The following is a 14452-nucleotide window of genomic DNA, read 5'->3' as shown; positions in this document are numbered from 1 at the left end:
GTGTGTGTGTGTGGGGGGGGTTATCAGTGAGGTCTCCTAGTGAGGAATGCTGGGAAAACAGTCAGTTGTCTTTGCTTTGGAACAAAAGCCCATATACTAGTGGGAAGGTGTGGAAAATGCTCACTCCAGCATCCAGGCATCCACTATGCAAGGACGGTAGAGCATGCACATGGGTATGTGAACAGGCGTAGCACAGCAGTGTGAGAGTGTGCTTGTGAGTGTGTCGGGGAGGGTGGTGAGTGATTGGCTGGATGGAAACCTTCCTTACTTCCTTTTTCCCTAGAAGAGGGTTTGTACAGTTAGTGAGCAGAGGAGGCCTGTTAGTAAGGAGTGGAATTGTGTGGGCTGTGTCTCAGGAAGACTCAGCCTCCTCTGGTAGCCAGGTGGACATTGACAGGTACTGACTCAGATCACTCTCGTGTTTCTTTCATACAACAACATCACAACAGGGACGTGAGCCTTGGCTTACTCTGGGGCTGAGAGTTTTCGGTTTCATTAGTAAGTGCCTGATGAACTGCAGTAGTTAAGGTGGGGTCAAATGTGGCCCAGCGCCTGTTGTTGCTATGCTCTGAGATGTTCGCGGTGCTCACCCCAAGCAGCTCAGGGGCTGAGTATGCCCTGGCCTGGCCGGGTGACCCAGAAGCCACGTCCTAGTACAGAATGCTAGCTTGAGAGCAACGGTCCACACTGGTGTTCTTTCTAGCTGCCCAAAAACTTGGGGGCAGTGCAGAATGGGGGGCTGGCTGGCTGGGAGTATCTGTTTCCTGTCTGGCTAAGAGCATCCTTGTACATTTCCACCCCCACCATGGAATGAAACCCACACCCGTGGCTCCAGATCAGGCCTTACGGCCTTCACTGGCACGGAATTCTCGGTAAATCCTCCTCCCTTTCTTTCTCAAGTGAGTGGTAGAGATAGAGTTACAGCGCTTAGGAAAGGCCTGGAACATACTGTAGGAGGCGCGCCCCAGAATCCCAAGTCCTGTAACATGCAAATGGCTGGGCCTCAGAGGCACCGGGAACCCAGTTCCAGAGAAGTTGACCCCAGTTGTAAAATAATCAGGTTACTGATAGCACCTGCCCATAGTTACAGCCATGGATACAGGCCTGCTTCCACTTCCTCAGCAAGGCTCCCGGATTCCCCTCCTGTGGGCTGCAGAGGAGGAAAGGCCTGGGCTAGCTGGGGAAGAGAAACGGAACTGGCTCCTGAATTTTAGACTGAAGACAAGAGGCCCAAGGGTTTGGTCAGTTCCTCTCTGTCTGCCCAGGTCGGGGAGTGTCCTAAAAGCTGACTGGGTACTGCCACCCTGCCCAGCCAGGAAAGAAGTCCCTCTTCGGGAATTTTGGCCCTACTGCCCTGTGACCCACGATGGCACACGCTCTATAGTGCATGGTCTGATGAACCTTTACTGCTGGGTGGCCAAGGCCACAGGCCTCAGGATGGAAAGGGCAAAGGCTAGGGGGACCTAGCCCCAGCTGCCTGCTCAGTCACACAGAATCTCAGGAGAGGGATTTTAGAAGCATGGCTTCCACATTTTCACTTTCAAATGACTATCCCATTGAAGTTACTTAAGAGAGAGGGAAAAATTAGGAGCCCAGATTCTCCTGGGATTTAAGAAGGGAGCAAGAAGTGACCTACTTGTGACCTCTTGGAGAAGCAGCACAGGCAAGCCTCAGCCTTCACACTCCTGACTTGGGTGGACCGCCTCCCTCCCTCCCTCTTCAGTCCCTCTGGACTTGGGTGATGGGTCTGAACTGTGTGCTCTGGTAATTGTCTGTGTAATTAGCCCGCCATGCTAGGCTCAGCTCAGGGGACAGTAGAGAGCTTGAGTCTTACCCTCTGCAGTGACTGGCCTTGCCCCATGGACAGCCAGGTTCTGCTGGCAGCATCTTGCAGAAGACTTTCTCCAGGTCGGCGCTGCAAGTGTGGGTGTTAAGGGTTGTGTCAATCTGGTCCCTCCGCAGCTGCAGCTTACTTCTCTCTGTTTGTTTGCTGAGACAGCAGTCAGCATCTGGGTTCTCAGAGACCCCAGAACTACCTTTCACAAAGCAGCAGTTGGGGTGGTAGAAATGCAGAGCCTCTGTACAAGTCCCTGGAGAGAGACATTGGTATTCAGTAACTGTGTGCGTGCGTGCGTGCGTGTGTGTGTGTGTGTGTGTGTGTGTGTGTGCGTGCGTGTGTGTGTGTGTGTGTGTGTACACGTGTACATGCACACGTGTGCTTTTCTATACCTGCAAATGGGTCAGAAGTTTTAGCTGATTCCTCTCCCGAGATAAAGTCTGAAGTTAGGAGCCCTCCTTACCCCTGGGCAAACCGTCACAAAGTGGATGTTCCCTAATGTCCATCAACTCTTGGGCATACGGAGCCCCACTGCCTGTGAGCTGCCTTTGGGTATTATCTCGAGGCACTTTGTCATTAAGGAGTCAGGTACTTTTGATCAAAGGGTGGAAAGTGTAATTTCATGGCTCTGGGCGCAGACTGTCTGGATTCAAATCCCAGCTCTGCCCTTGACTTTGTTGCTCTGGGCAGTAGGGGCAAGCCTTTGGGGAGCATGTGTGACTAGACCTGAAGAGAGGCCTGCCCTGTGGGTCCTTACGGGACCAATGTAAGGAAATCTTATGAAACCCTTGTCCCAGAGCCTGGGAGTTGGGCACACGTAGATATTGGATGCTTTTTTTCTTTCCAGGTAATTTTGTTGTCAGTGTGAAATGTGGTTCATCTAATGGGCAGGGTGAGGTAGAGTCCATTTTCCTGAACAGTACAGCTATCTGAGCCAAGCAGCCCTAGGCCATTTGCAGGATGACTAGCAGCTTTAGCTAAGGGAAGCATGCAGCCTCTGGCCAGTCAGCAAGGGTCCCAGTTTTCATATGACCCCTCACCCCCTCAGGAACTTCACAGTGGGGCCAGAACTCTTTAATTATTAGATTAATGCAGCATCCTCATTAAACCCCGCGTCTTGTCAGAGTTTAGTAAATTCAACAAGTCTTGCTAGTCTTGTGGGGAATTCAGAGGACTGGCAGCCTGATCCTTACTCTTGGAAGGACCCAGAGCCTTCTGGGATGAGACAGGAGAGAGCCCCACAGTAGGTTTGTGATTCAGCATATGGCACAGATAGATGGGCAGGTCATTTAAGAAGAGGAACTGTGTGGCAAGGTGGTGGTGACGCTCACCTTTAATCTCAGCGCTTGGGAGGCAGAATTCAAGGTCAGCCTGGTCTACCGAGTGAATTCCAGGACAGACAGGGCTACATAGAGAAACCCTGTCTTGAAAAGCCAGGAAAAGGAAAAAGGAAAGGAAAGGGAAGGAAAGGGAAGGAAAGGAAAGGAAAGGGAAGGAAAGGAAAGGAAAGGAAGAAGAAAGCAAGCGAGTGAGTGAGCGAGCTGTGAAGCACAGGTAGCAGCTGCTCCATGGACGGGCAGTGGCATCAAGGGCAGAGGTAGGGTCTAACTCCCAGCACTTAGCAAGACACTTGGCCCATAGTTGGTGTCCAGGGGATTTTCGGGTGAATGAATGAATGGGTTTGAGTAAGTGATTGCAACACTCTGGAGGCTGAGACAGGAAGATTATAAATTGGAGGCCAGCCTAGGCTACATAGGTAGCTCCTGTTTCTTTCTTTTCCTTTTCTTTTTTGTTTGTGTTTGTGTTCTTGGAGGCAAGGTTTTTCTGTGTAGCCCTGGGATTCGATCTGTAGAACAGGCTGGCTGCAAACTCAGAGATCTTCCTGACTGTCTCCTGAATGCTGGATTAAAGGTGTGCATCACTGTGGCCTGGCTCAAGTAGTTTCTGTTTCAAAAGACAAAACAAGACTATTTAATTCATGCATTCCCACAGTGTTCTGCTTCTGCCTATGCAAGGAGCCCAGGGAAGAAACCCTGATTCTGTCTCTCAAGAGCCTATCCAAGGGCCAGCGAGGAGCACAGAGCCTCCACTGTAGCCCTGCTCTGTACCTCCCAGAGACCCTTCCCTGTTGCACTCTGTGCAGAGAGAACCTGCTGAGCTTACATGTCCCTGTAGGTGCGAGCACACGGGTTGTCATGAAGGCAGGCTGTGGAAGATGAGCTGAGCTTGTGTGTGAGGTGGGTGTCCCAGTGAATGTGTGTGACCAGTGCTTGTTTGGGGAGCTCACACTGGGCTCGGTCCCCAGGGTTCCAAGGGTGTTCATGCAGACTGGCAGTGTTGTGGCTCAGCCTCTGTCCTCTGGACTCAGCACAGAGGGTCCACACTGCTGCCTAGAAGCTGTGAATTCCAGGAAACTGCCTGCCAGCAGGCTTGGTTGGGGGAGGGAGGGAGACTCAACCTCCGGTTCCCTAGCACTTGGAGCAGATGTGTCTGCCCCAGGGACAGCAGCAGAAAGTTCAAACCAAAGTGTGTTTGCTCACCATAAAAGAGATGTCTGTGAGAGGGCCCTGTAGGGGCGGCTCTGAGGGTGCTCTGCCATGGGCTCACAGAGCCTATTATATCTTGCTAGGGGCAGGAGCACAGGGTCAAGACTCCACATGTGGCACTGCTGGGCCTTCTTCCCTGTGTGTTACAACTGGAGCCCCAACACAGTTCTTGCTGCTCTTGAAAGGAGGTGGGGTTCCTTCCTGGAGGGTGGCTGGATTAAAGGGGCCCCATCCTAGGGGTCCCTGGATGACTGGCTGAGGGCACACGGAAGCCAGCAGTCAGGGTGGAAGAGCAAGCTCAGCCTCACGAGCAGGCTGGCCTATGTTCGGAAGGCCTTAAGCACCCTCTCTCCTTGTCCCTTCTTGGTTTGATCAGAACCCTGGCCCGCCCCACCCCCTTCCTTCTCCACACTTCTGGGTTTGGCCTGCTCAACTCTGGAAGCTGCCCAAGAGCATATCTTTGAAGCACAGCAAAGGTTAGGAAGGAGGAAGACAGAAATGTCCTCTGGGCTGGGGGAGTGGGAGAAAGGAATTCCATGTATGCTCCACAGGAGTTGGCTGCAGGCCTGACGGGGACTGCCACCTTGGCCTCCTCCGTGCCCTGTGTGTCTCGCTGTGTCTGGCTGTCTGTCGGGTGCAGGCACTGTGCAGTGAGCCCTCTTCCTCAGGCTACAGTGGGGGTGGGGTGGGGAATGGCGGCTCTTGTTTACCACACTCATTTCAACCTTGGCTCCCAAGGTAAGTAAGAGGCAGGCTCTGCTCTCTGCCCCACAGGATGTGAGACCTCTTAATTGTCTTCAATTACAGACAGCACCGGCCCTTAGCCCGGGCTTCCGACAGGAACTAGAGCCTGAGCCACTTCAGGAGGTCAGGGAGAATGCCATCCAGCCCTCACTGCATGTTCTTAGGGCTCCCTGTGCCCTCTGGGACCCTTCCTAGTCTGCTCAAAAGGCCACCCAGGCCCATTGTATGCCTGCTCCTATTGAACACTTGCCTTCTTTGTCCCTGCTCAGGATGAGACTTCTGTGAGCAGTGAAGATTTTGATATGAATGACTCCACATGGATGTCAGCTGACCCCCACCTGGCCTCCAGCCTGAGCCCCAACCAAGAGGAAAGGATGCGGAGCCCGCAGAACCTCCATAGCCAGGAGGATGGTGAGTGCCCCTTGGCAGCCAGTAGGGCCGGTCCTCATTGTCCTGTGAGTGGCCTACATGTGCTCTGGGTGATGGGACCCAGGTGACACTTGGGTGTCCCTGTTGTACTTGAAAGCTGGTATTGTGAGCATCTCTGCAGTCCTGACTGCCCAGAGAGAGCAGACTGTTCTCATGCAGGGCCCCCAGGCTGGGGAAGGGGGGGCTAATCTCTCATCTGTCAGTTCCTATCCATGTTCATGGGCTTGTCGGGTGAGGCCTTCAGGATTATCAGGACTCAGGTCTGGGAAGATCAAGAATGTGTGTGACCTGGAGCTGTGTTCTTTTTTTTTTTTTTTTTTTTTCCCCTCTTTTTTTTCGGAGCTGGGGACCGAACCCAGGGCCTGGCTCTACCACTGAGCTAAATCCCCAACCCCCCGGAGCTGTGTTCTTATGGCCTGGGTGAGCTGGCTTTGGAACAGGGCTACCTGCCTGATCAGTGGCCAGGCACTTGGTACCTGGCCAGGATGTACTGGGCTGCAATCTCTGGATTATTTCTTGGGGTTGGAGAGATAAAATCAGATGGCAGAGGTACACTCCATGGCTCTATGTAGAGCCTGAGAATGGGCTTTAGGCCCTGTGTCAGCTTGGCCTGACCAGGTTGGAAGTGTGGAATAGGACCCGTAGGCAGAGCTCCCTGGTAGGGCTCTTGTTTCTAGGAAGGAGGTGACTAGGATTAAGGGATGAGCCCAGAGCTGGGCCTCAGAGAACTGGGGTGTAGGAGCTGGTTATTAGGAGGGTCAAAGGCCAGGGCTTGGAATGTGGGAGGGAGGTACAGGGTTGAAAAGGGGTGTAATGTTAACTCTGAAAAAAAAAAGGGTGAGTCTTAAAGAGTAAATAAGGGGTAGGAGCCTTGTGGTTTGGGTCAAAGTTCATCTCCATGGCAGAACCCACACGCTGGTCCTCCCTCCTGGTCTGAGTCTGGCTTTGTCTGGGAGGAGTCTAGCAGCTGGAAGTGTGTGGGCCCGGGGCTGGGTAGTCGGGGGTGGCTAAGTGAGGAGTGGGGTGTGAGGCTGGCTGTGGAGAAGAAAAGGCTTTTTGTGCCTCGATGGCTGTCCCGGTCAGCAGGACCCCCTCATGCTGTGGGCCTCCAGACTGCTGCTGCCTTCTGGCCTTCCCATGGGGTGGAGCCCAGTGGGGCTGGGGGTGGGTGTCTGGGGCTTCAACAAGGCAGCAGCTGACCTCCAGCCTCATCTGCGCTGACTGAGAGCCACACCCAACAGCCTACTAAGAGCTGTGCTAGCAGTGCTTAGCAAGCACCCCCTGGGTATGCCCTCCCAAGAACGAGAAGGTTTTTAAAGCCCTGAGTAGTAAGGCTGTCTCAGTCTCTGAAAGGTCTGCTTGTGCTGTTCTTGCTGTGGCCACTGCCCGAGAACACTAACTTGGCATCTCAGTGGACTGAGGTCCTCAGGATAGTCAGCAAACCAACTGGGGCTTTCTGTAAGGGCTGCATTGTTCTTGGCATCCCTTGCTATGATCTAGAACTTGGTGATGATGCATTCCAGATGACGCAGAGACTGCTGGGGTTAAGACGCCCTGCAGCTGTGTGCAGCAGGGTTGCACATACATCTCAGGCTCTTGGCTATGGGCAGTGGACATAACATAGGCAGACTGGCCTGCTGAGAGAACTAGTGTTTATGAGGGCAAACAGGAGAGCTAGGAACAGGGAGGATGGTGTTGACCATGACCCACCAATGTCATCAATCAATCAGTGGCTGAATCTGGAGGCCGATGTAGCCAGAGACCAGCTCAAATCCAGTACAGAATATCATCCAGCTGGTTTAGTCTCCTGTGACCAAGGTGTAAGAGGACTTCCCCAAGAGGTTTGCTTGGTCATGAACATAGCCTGATGTCATGGTACAGCCTAGCTGTGTCTCAGATAGTATAGTGGATGGTATAGATGTGAAATCTGGCCCCACGAGTGAGCCCTGGTAAGACTGTGTCTCTTGTTCTTGAAGGAGTAGGGGTGAGAACGAACCCAGCAGGTGGCTGCGGTTATGCACTCCACACCTAGCCACAGTTCTGCTTGTGTGTCCATCCCAGAGCCCCTGTAACCCAGCCTGGCTCTTAGTCCTCTGGGGCACAGTGGATGGTTAGACATCTGAACGTCTCCCTTCCTCCCCTCGTTCTGCAAGGTGCGCTTGCCTTGTGTTAGTGCTGGCCTCGGCTCTGCCCTGTGCTCCTCCAGCTGCGTGTCTGGCCCATTACTAGGGCCTGCTGAATGTTGGTGGCCCAAATGAAAAGGCAAGCTGACATTTATAGAGACTGCCCCCAAGCTTGGCAGCCAGGGGAATAGAGGCCCCTCCTTGTTAGGGACAAGTTGGGTTCTTTGTTCCTGAGACAGCACCCCAGTCTGCCAGGACTGCAGGGCTCCTGGGCACATCCACCCTTGTCGACCCAACCCATGATACAATCAAGAGTGATGGCAAGAAGCCAGGCTGTTTGTATAGGCTGTACCTCTAGGGTTAGTTAGAGCCCCTCTTTAAATTATGTTCGTTCGTTTTTGAGACAGGGTCTTGCTGTATGGCTCAGACTAGCCTTAAACTGGTGTGGTCAGTCCTCTCCCCTCAGCTTTGAGTGTTAGGGTCACAGACCTATGCCACCACTCCGGGCTTTTCTCTTTTTGTTAACAAAGGTAGAAGGAGACTGGGCCCTGGTGGCGCAGGTCCAGAGGGTGGAGAGCACACAGCTTTCACCAAACTCATGTCTCTCTCATACCCTCCTGTCCCTCTAGCCTCATCTCCAGCCCTCTTTCTCCAGACTTTCTTATGGCCGTTTCCCCGCCCTCTTTGCTGAGGTCTTGTTCTTGGGTCCCTATAGCCTCATTCCACAGGGCTTGCCCAGTTGGGCTGTGGCTGCCAGTGTGAAGACACCAATCCTCTCCTTTCTCACAGGGCAGTCTGGTCAGCACCAGGAGAGGCTCCCTCTTCCTCTACCTTAGCAGGCATTTTATATAAGGTGAAAGGGTCCTCGTGCACTAAAAGTAACACACGGTTCCTCCTGTCTCCTGCCCATGAGTACCCCAAGACTGCTCTCGGTTTTGAACTTTGATTTGGGTCTGCCAAGGCTCTGTGTGTGCCAAAAGCTTGGGAAAGCTTCTGGCCTCTGAGTTGCCAGAGACTTGAGACTGTGCAGAGCCCTTGAAGTCTGGTATCGCCTTGGTGCTGGAGAGTCTATCATCCTATCATGGTCCATTTGTGGTATTCTTTGTGTAATGCCATGTCTTCCCCTCATACTGTTAGCACTCCAGGGACCATACCCAGCCAAGCACAAGGCAGTGTTGGGAAGGAAGGCACTGGTGAGTGAGTGAGGGGATGGAGGTGTGAGTGTGGCAGGAGGTAAGCCAGCAGGTCCTGAAGGGCCCTGGTGCAGGGCCAGGGTCCCAACCCTGTCCGAAGCTGCTCCTTCCTTTCCCCTGCCATGATTCTACTAGGCCTCTCACAGTGCCCCTTCCTGAATGGAAAATTTGAGGCCTGCCCTCCAGAAGGGATGCATGGGGGCAGGGAACGGACATTACTCATCCCCCACCTCCACCGTCAGACAGGAAGCTCTCGCCAGGGGATAGTGAAGGGTCCTGCTTCCGCCCTTCTGCACACAGGCTGTTGGGGGTTGCCTGGCAGGAATCATGCAGAGCACTGAAGCCTTTCAGGGCTGTGTGCCCTTCTCAGATGGGGCCCTCCTGCAGCCTGTCGCTGGGGACCTGCTGGACATAGGAGCTTCCCTCTGTTAGGTTGGGACTCCTACTTCCTGCAGACCAGTGCCGCCTCCTGGTGCCCAGTACTGTCCAGGGTGGAGTCAGGGAAGGGTTTTCAGCAGCCCGATTAAGTGACCCATAAGGTCATCAGTCCCTCCAAAGAGTCCTGGCTTTGGCTGGAGAGCGTCAAGCACAGGGAAGTGGGGACCCTGCTGGACTGTCACCTTCTTGAGGATGGCAGCTATGGATATACAAATAGATATTGCTGTTTCCCTTATTACACTAGTTTGTGCAGAGAATTTGGGGCAGGAACAAAAGAAAGGAAATGGTACCGGTATTGAGGGCTTTCCTCAGGCTTCTCCCGCCACTTGTCATTCACTCTCTTGGTGGGAGGATCATACCCTGCTACTTACTCTTCTCCTTAAATAATGGCTTTTCCCTCTTTCCTGTCATTGATTGGTTCTGTTGTAGTAAAGGTTGTCCAGTCTGCCAAGTGACCCAAGCCCACTTTGGCCGCAGCCCCAAGTCCTATCTATGCACTGAGTTCCTCCAGAGAGGTCTCCGGTATGGAAATAGCTTGTCCAGGTCACAGGAAGCAGCCAGCTAGAGTCATTTGTCCTTTGCTTTGTCTCAGCATGTCCCTGCCATGTGTAGATGCTCAATGAATAACTATTGTGTGGCCATGGACTGATGGGAGCCAGGGAAGGGCTTTTAGAGGAGACACCAGGCAGCAGCCTGTCAGAGGAAGCAGAGTGAGCCTGTGATCCCAATGCCCAGTCACTTCCCGTGATTCCAAGCCGCAGCCAAGAAAGGCAAGTGAGGGAGGGAGGCCACAACCATACTGCAGTTCGGGAGGGTTCAGGGCTACTTCTGTGGGCACATGGTCTCCTCTGGACCTGGCTTCCTGTAGGTGGGTCCCATCCTCTGCTGTGCCCACCCTTAGAACTCTTTGTCTGAAGACCAAGGCTTCAGGCCTCTGGCTTCCGCTGCTTTGAGGGGGCCTTCAGCCAGCCGGCATCAGCAGTGAGCAGGTGGGGCCTAGAGTTCCTGGCTCAAACTTCACAGTGGTCCAGCCCTCTTCTCTGGCCAGATCCAGCTCTTAGGGTGCTGTCCTCCAAGATTCTCTTCTCCCCTACTTCTCTCCCTCCCTAGGCTCTGGAAAGGTATGGGGAAAGAAGGACTCAGGCACTAGCTCTCCTATCTGATACATGCCCAGGTCCTACCTCTGTTCCTTCCTTCTATATGTTCCTGAGCAAGTCATTTCCCTCTTTAGTAGTTGATAAATATCCCTGTACCCACCTTACTGAGCTGCTGAGGACTGGATGATGTGTGGGCACTGGGAAGGGTCATGGGTCAGGCTGGACGTGAGGCTCTTGGTCCACTGGCACCTTCAGGCTAAAATCATGTGGTGTCAGTGATCACTGTAGACCAAAAGGCCCTCCACCTCTTCCAGATTCTCTGATCCTTTCACCAGATTTGTTTGGCCCAGTCCTGTTTCTTTGGCCTCCTCAGGCCCCATGGGCCTCTTCCCACAGCATTCTTCCTAAACATAGAGTGGTGTCCCTTACCTTAAGATCTTGGTACTTTAGAAAGGGAGCCAGAGCTGGTCATGGCGGTTCATTCCTGTAACTTCAGTGCTGAGGCTGAGGCAGGGTGATGGTGAATTGGAGGTAAGCTTGGCTACATAGCAAGTTTGAGGACAACTTAAGCTCAGTAGCATAGATTCTGTTTCAGAACAAAAGCTAGGCAAGCAGCTGGTCCTGAGCTCTCCCAGCTTGGCCCATTCCCACCCACAGGGACTGCCCAGGGACTGCCCGTGACTCTTGAGGCCATGAAGACCCTGTCTATTGACTCACAGCTGCGTGTCTCTGCATGGTTCCCCGGGGAGTTGGACTTGAATAGAGGAAGCGATGGAATGAAGAGAAGACAGACAGACAGACAGACAGACAGACAGACAGACAGCTGGGATTGGGTGCTCGGAGTTCTGAGATGGAAAACTGAAGCGTGTTTATAATATATAGAGTTGAACAAGGACGCAGGGTTTGTGGTACACAGCTTGATCAAGGACTGGGTTAGCTAATCTTGGTAGAATCAGTCTGTGTAGGGGAGCAGTCTTCAGGCTGTAAACATCTAGGGAGAGAAAGTGGTAGTGAACATTTCCTATGTACATTGTCAATATTCACACTCAAACCTGGAAGGGAGGGTCTGCCACCTCCCTGAGCCCTGCCTGGAGAAGGCTTTCTGGTTTTTGCATGGGTCTGAGACTTCAGAGTCAACAGTGCACACATTCGGGGCTTCCTCCTCTCCCAGCATACAGACCCTGCCTGCTTCCTGCTCCCAGGCTTGCAGGTGACTGAGGAGACAGCACAGGCTGTCTGGGGAGCGGCTGTCTGGGGAGCTGTGGCCAGGTGACAGTGCGTCTCCTGTGTGCTGCTGCCCAGAGCACTCCTAGCAAGTGACAGCTCAGGTCAGCCGCTGCATGACTAGTAGAGGAAGGGATAGTTGGGGGCTGGGCCAGAGCTGTCCCCGCGTGGGTCTCCCTCTACGGTGCCTCCCCTTCAGTAGGTCCCACTGCTGGAGCAGCACTTGTCTGGAGTTTGGCGCTCTTAGCCCTTACAACTTAGTCACTGTGGACTCAGCCCTCATGATTGGACAATGCTCTGGTTACTGTCCCATGGAGGAAGGAGTGGCCCCCACTACAGCCTCCTGGGATGGTCTTAGACACCCTTTGTTTGATATAGGGGTCTCATTATGCAGTTCGAGCAGGCCTTAAACCTGCTCCACCACGCCCAACTCCACATTGGGCTATTTTTTTTTAAACTTTTTATTCTATGTGTGTGGATATTTTGCCTGCATATATGTGTGTGCACTACTTGTGTGCTTGGTGCCAATAGAGTTCAGAAGAGTTTGTCAGATCCTCTGGAACTGGAGGTACAGATAGTTGTGACCCACTATGTTGGTGCTGGGAATAGAATCCAGATCCTCTGCAGAGCAGCCAGAGCTCTTTGAACCATCTCTCCAGCCCATCTTTATTCTTTTTTTAAAGATTTATTCATTTATTATATATAGGTACATTGTAGCTGTCTTCAGATACACCAGAAGAAGGCATTGGATCCCATTACAGATGGTTGTGAGCTACCATGTGGTTGCTGGGATTTGAACTCAGGACCTCTGGAAGAGCAGTCAGTGCTGTTAACCACTGAGCCTTCTCTCCAGCCCCCATCTTTATGTCTAAAGAAATCTCAGCATTATTGGAGATTGAATATAGGACCTTGTGCATGGTAGACAGCATTCTACAGCCAAGCTACATCCCTTGCTGCCATAGTGAACTCCTAAACGGAGCTACTCTGCCCCACACTATGGGTCTTCGTCTTGTCCATCACCTGACCCTGTTTGTCTCAAGTGATGTTTTGTGATGCTGTAAGCCAGGCCTAGGTCCTCTTCACCCCCTATAAAGGAAGAACTATTTGCTCTGATTTGAGGCACCAAACATCTGACCACAGCAATAGAGACTCTCTCTTTCCATATCCAAGAGTTCCAGTTCTTCTAGGGGTTGGCCGTAGGCCATAAGGCAACCCTAAGTCACAAAAAGTGCCCATCAAGCTGGCCGGTCTGCAGACAGCAGTGCTAGGCTGGGTTGCAAAAGCGAGAGGCGCTAGGAGGCAGCTCCAAGGAACTCTTTATCACAGGATCAGGCAGCACTTGGTCTTGCTCTGACCCTGTCTGTGTTACTGGGGCCCCTAGATGCCTGGTAAGGACGCTAAGGCAGGAGAAGTTCTAAGGTCCATCAGCATGAGGGTTACTGTTAAGCAAGGGGGATGGAGACCCTGCCCTCCCTTCCTCCTCACCTCGGAGATTAGCCCTGGCCTTGGGCGTCTGGTAGACTAGCCCTGCTGCCAGTAGACTTCCCTCATCTAGCAGTATCTAGATCCCCTCCTCTGCTGGGGCAGACTTCCCTCATCTAGCAGTATCCCCTCCTCTGCTGGGGCAGCCCTGCTGTGCTGAAGAGGGGCTGGGTAGGGCCATACAGGTAGGTACCACCCTGGCCTGAGTTGTTTGAGGATGACTCTCCCAGGAACCAGGAAGTAGCTAGGCCACACTGTCATTGTCGTCATCACCCTGACCTAAGGACTACGATGCACCAGCCCTAGACCAGCTTCCGGGAGGACAGGAAGGGTTGCCAGGGGCCTGCCAACTCCACACACAAGCTCTCAGGCAGAGCCCTGCCCAGTGAATCACTCACACACAGTAGCCTGAAGTGGCACTGCTTGCTCTCAGAACGAATGATTTGTGGGGGTTGGGGATAGCAGGCTGTAGGGAACCTAGCCTAGAGCTTTGTACTTCAAGTTGGTATTTATTTCTCATTACTTGTGCTTGGCCTGTAGCAAGAAGAGAAAGTGGTAGGCCTGGGAAGACAGACCAACAAGGGTTCCATACTGGGAGCATTTCCTCTGGGGTAACTTGCCAGTGTATACTGGGGGAATCCATAGTGGAGGTGGGCTGAGGCATTCTTTGTGAAGCCATCTGGGTGCTGCTGCTCTCTCTGGGAGACTGGTGACTACTGTGGGAGCCTCTGGCCCTTCGCTGAGCAGTCTCCTGTAAAGGGATATTTGTACTCCCAGAGCCTGACACTCAGATCTGGTGCATACTTGGTGTCCATGCCCACCAGCAAAAGTGGTTACAGCGCCTAGGCCACCTGCTCTAATACCTTGTTTCTGTAGTTGGAACTTCTGCAGGGGCCTGGACGCTGGGGTCCCTGCAGACCTGGGCGGTGTGAGACTTCCTTCACTGGCAGCTGCTGAACATTGGGAGAGAGTTGGTGCAGAGGTGTGTGATGTTCATGAAGACACACCTGTTCACTGGCCTTGTCATGAATACAGAAGCTAGACTTGAACTTCCTATGTGTAGAAAGAGCTGATACTCCTGCCTCGACCTTATATAATAGTGGGAGTACAGGCTTGTACCACTGCGACTGACTTTACAAAACATTGCTAAAATCGTGTTTTCACCTGGCATACATGAAGCTCTGGGTTCCACTCCTAGCACTGTACAAAAAGCCACCACCGGGCTGGAGATATGGCTCAGTGGTTAAGAACACTGACTGCTCTTCCAGAGGTCCTGAGTTCAATTCCCAGCAACCACATGGCGGCTCACAACCATCTGTAATGGGATTGATGCCCTCTT

The 14452-nt window shown here is 52.9% G+C and overlaps 1 protein-coding gene across 11 annotated transcripts in view; it reads left to right on the top strand.

The window, feature by feature from the left end:
- Nol4l (nucleolar protein 4-like) overlaps positions 1-14452 on the top strand; it is a 122791-nt gene that overhangs the window by 89361 nt on the left and 18978 nt on the right. For all 11 annotated transcript variants that reach the window (XM_039106672.2, XM_039106671.1, XM_039106678.2 and 8 more), the window contains one exon: positions 5397-5538. In XM_039106672.2, coding sequence (XP_038962600.1) covers positions 5397-5538 — 142 coding nt within the window. The remainder of the gene's footprint in view (positions 1-5396; positions 5539-14452) is intronic.

Source organism: Rattus norvegicus, chromosome 3 (assembly GCF_036323735.1).
Source record: "Rattus norvegicus strain BN/NHsdMcwi chromosome 3, GRCr8, whole genome shotgun sequence".
In the NCBI taxonomy this organism is placed as follows: Eukaryota; Metazoa; Chordata; class Mammalia; order Rodentia; family Muridae; genus Rattus; species Rattus norvegicus.
The sequence above is the reverse complement of the archived record's forward strand: the minus strand, read 5'-3'. Positions and strand labels throughout refer to the sequence as shown.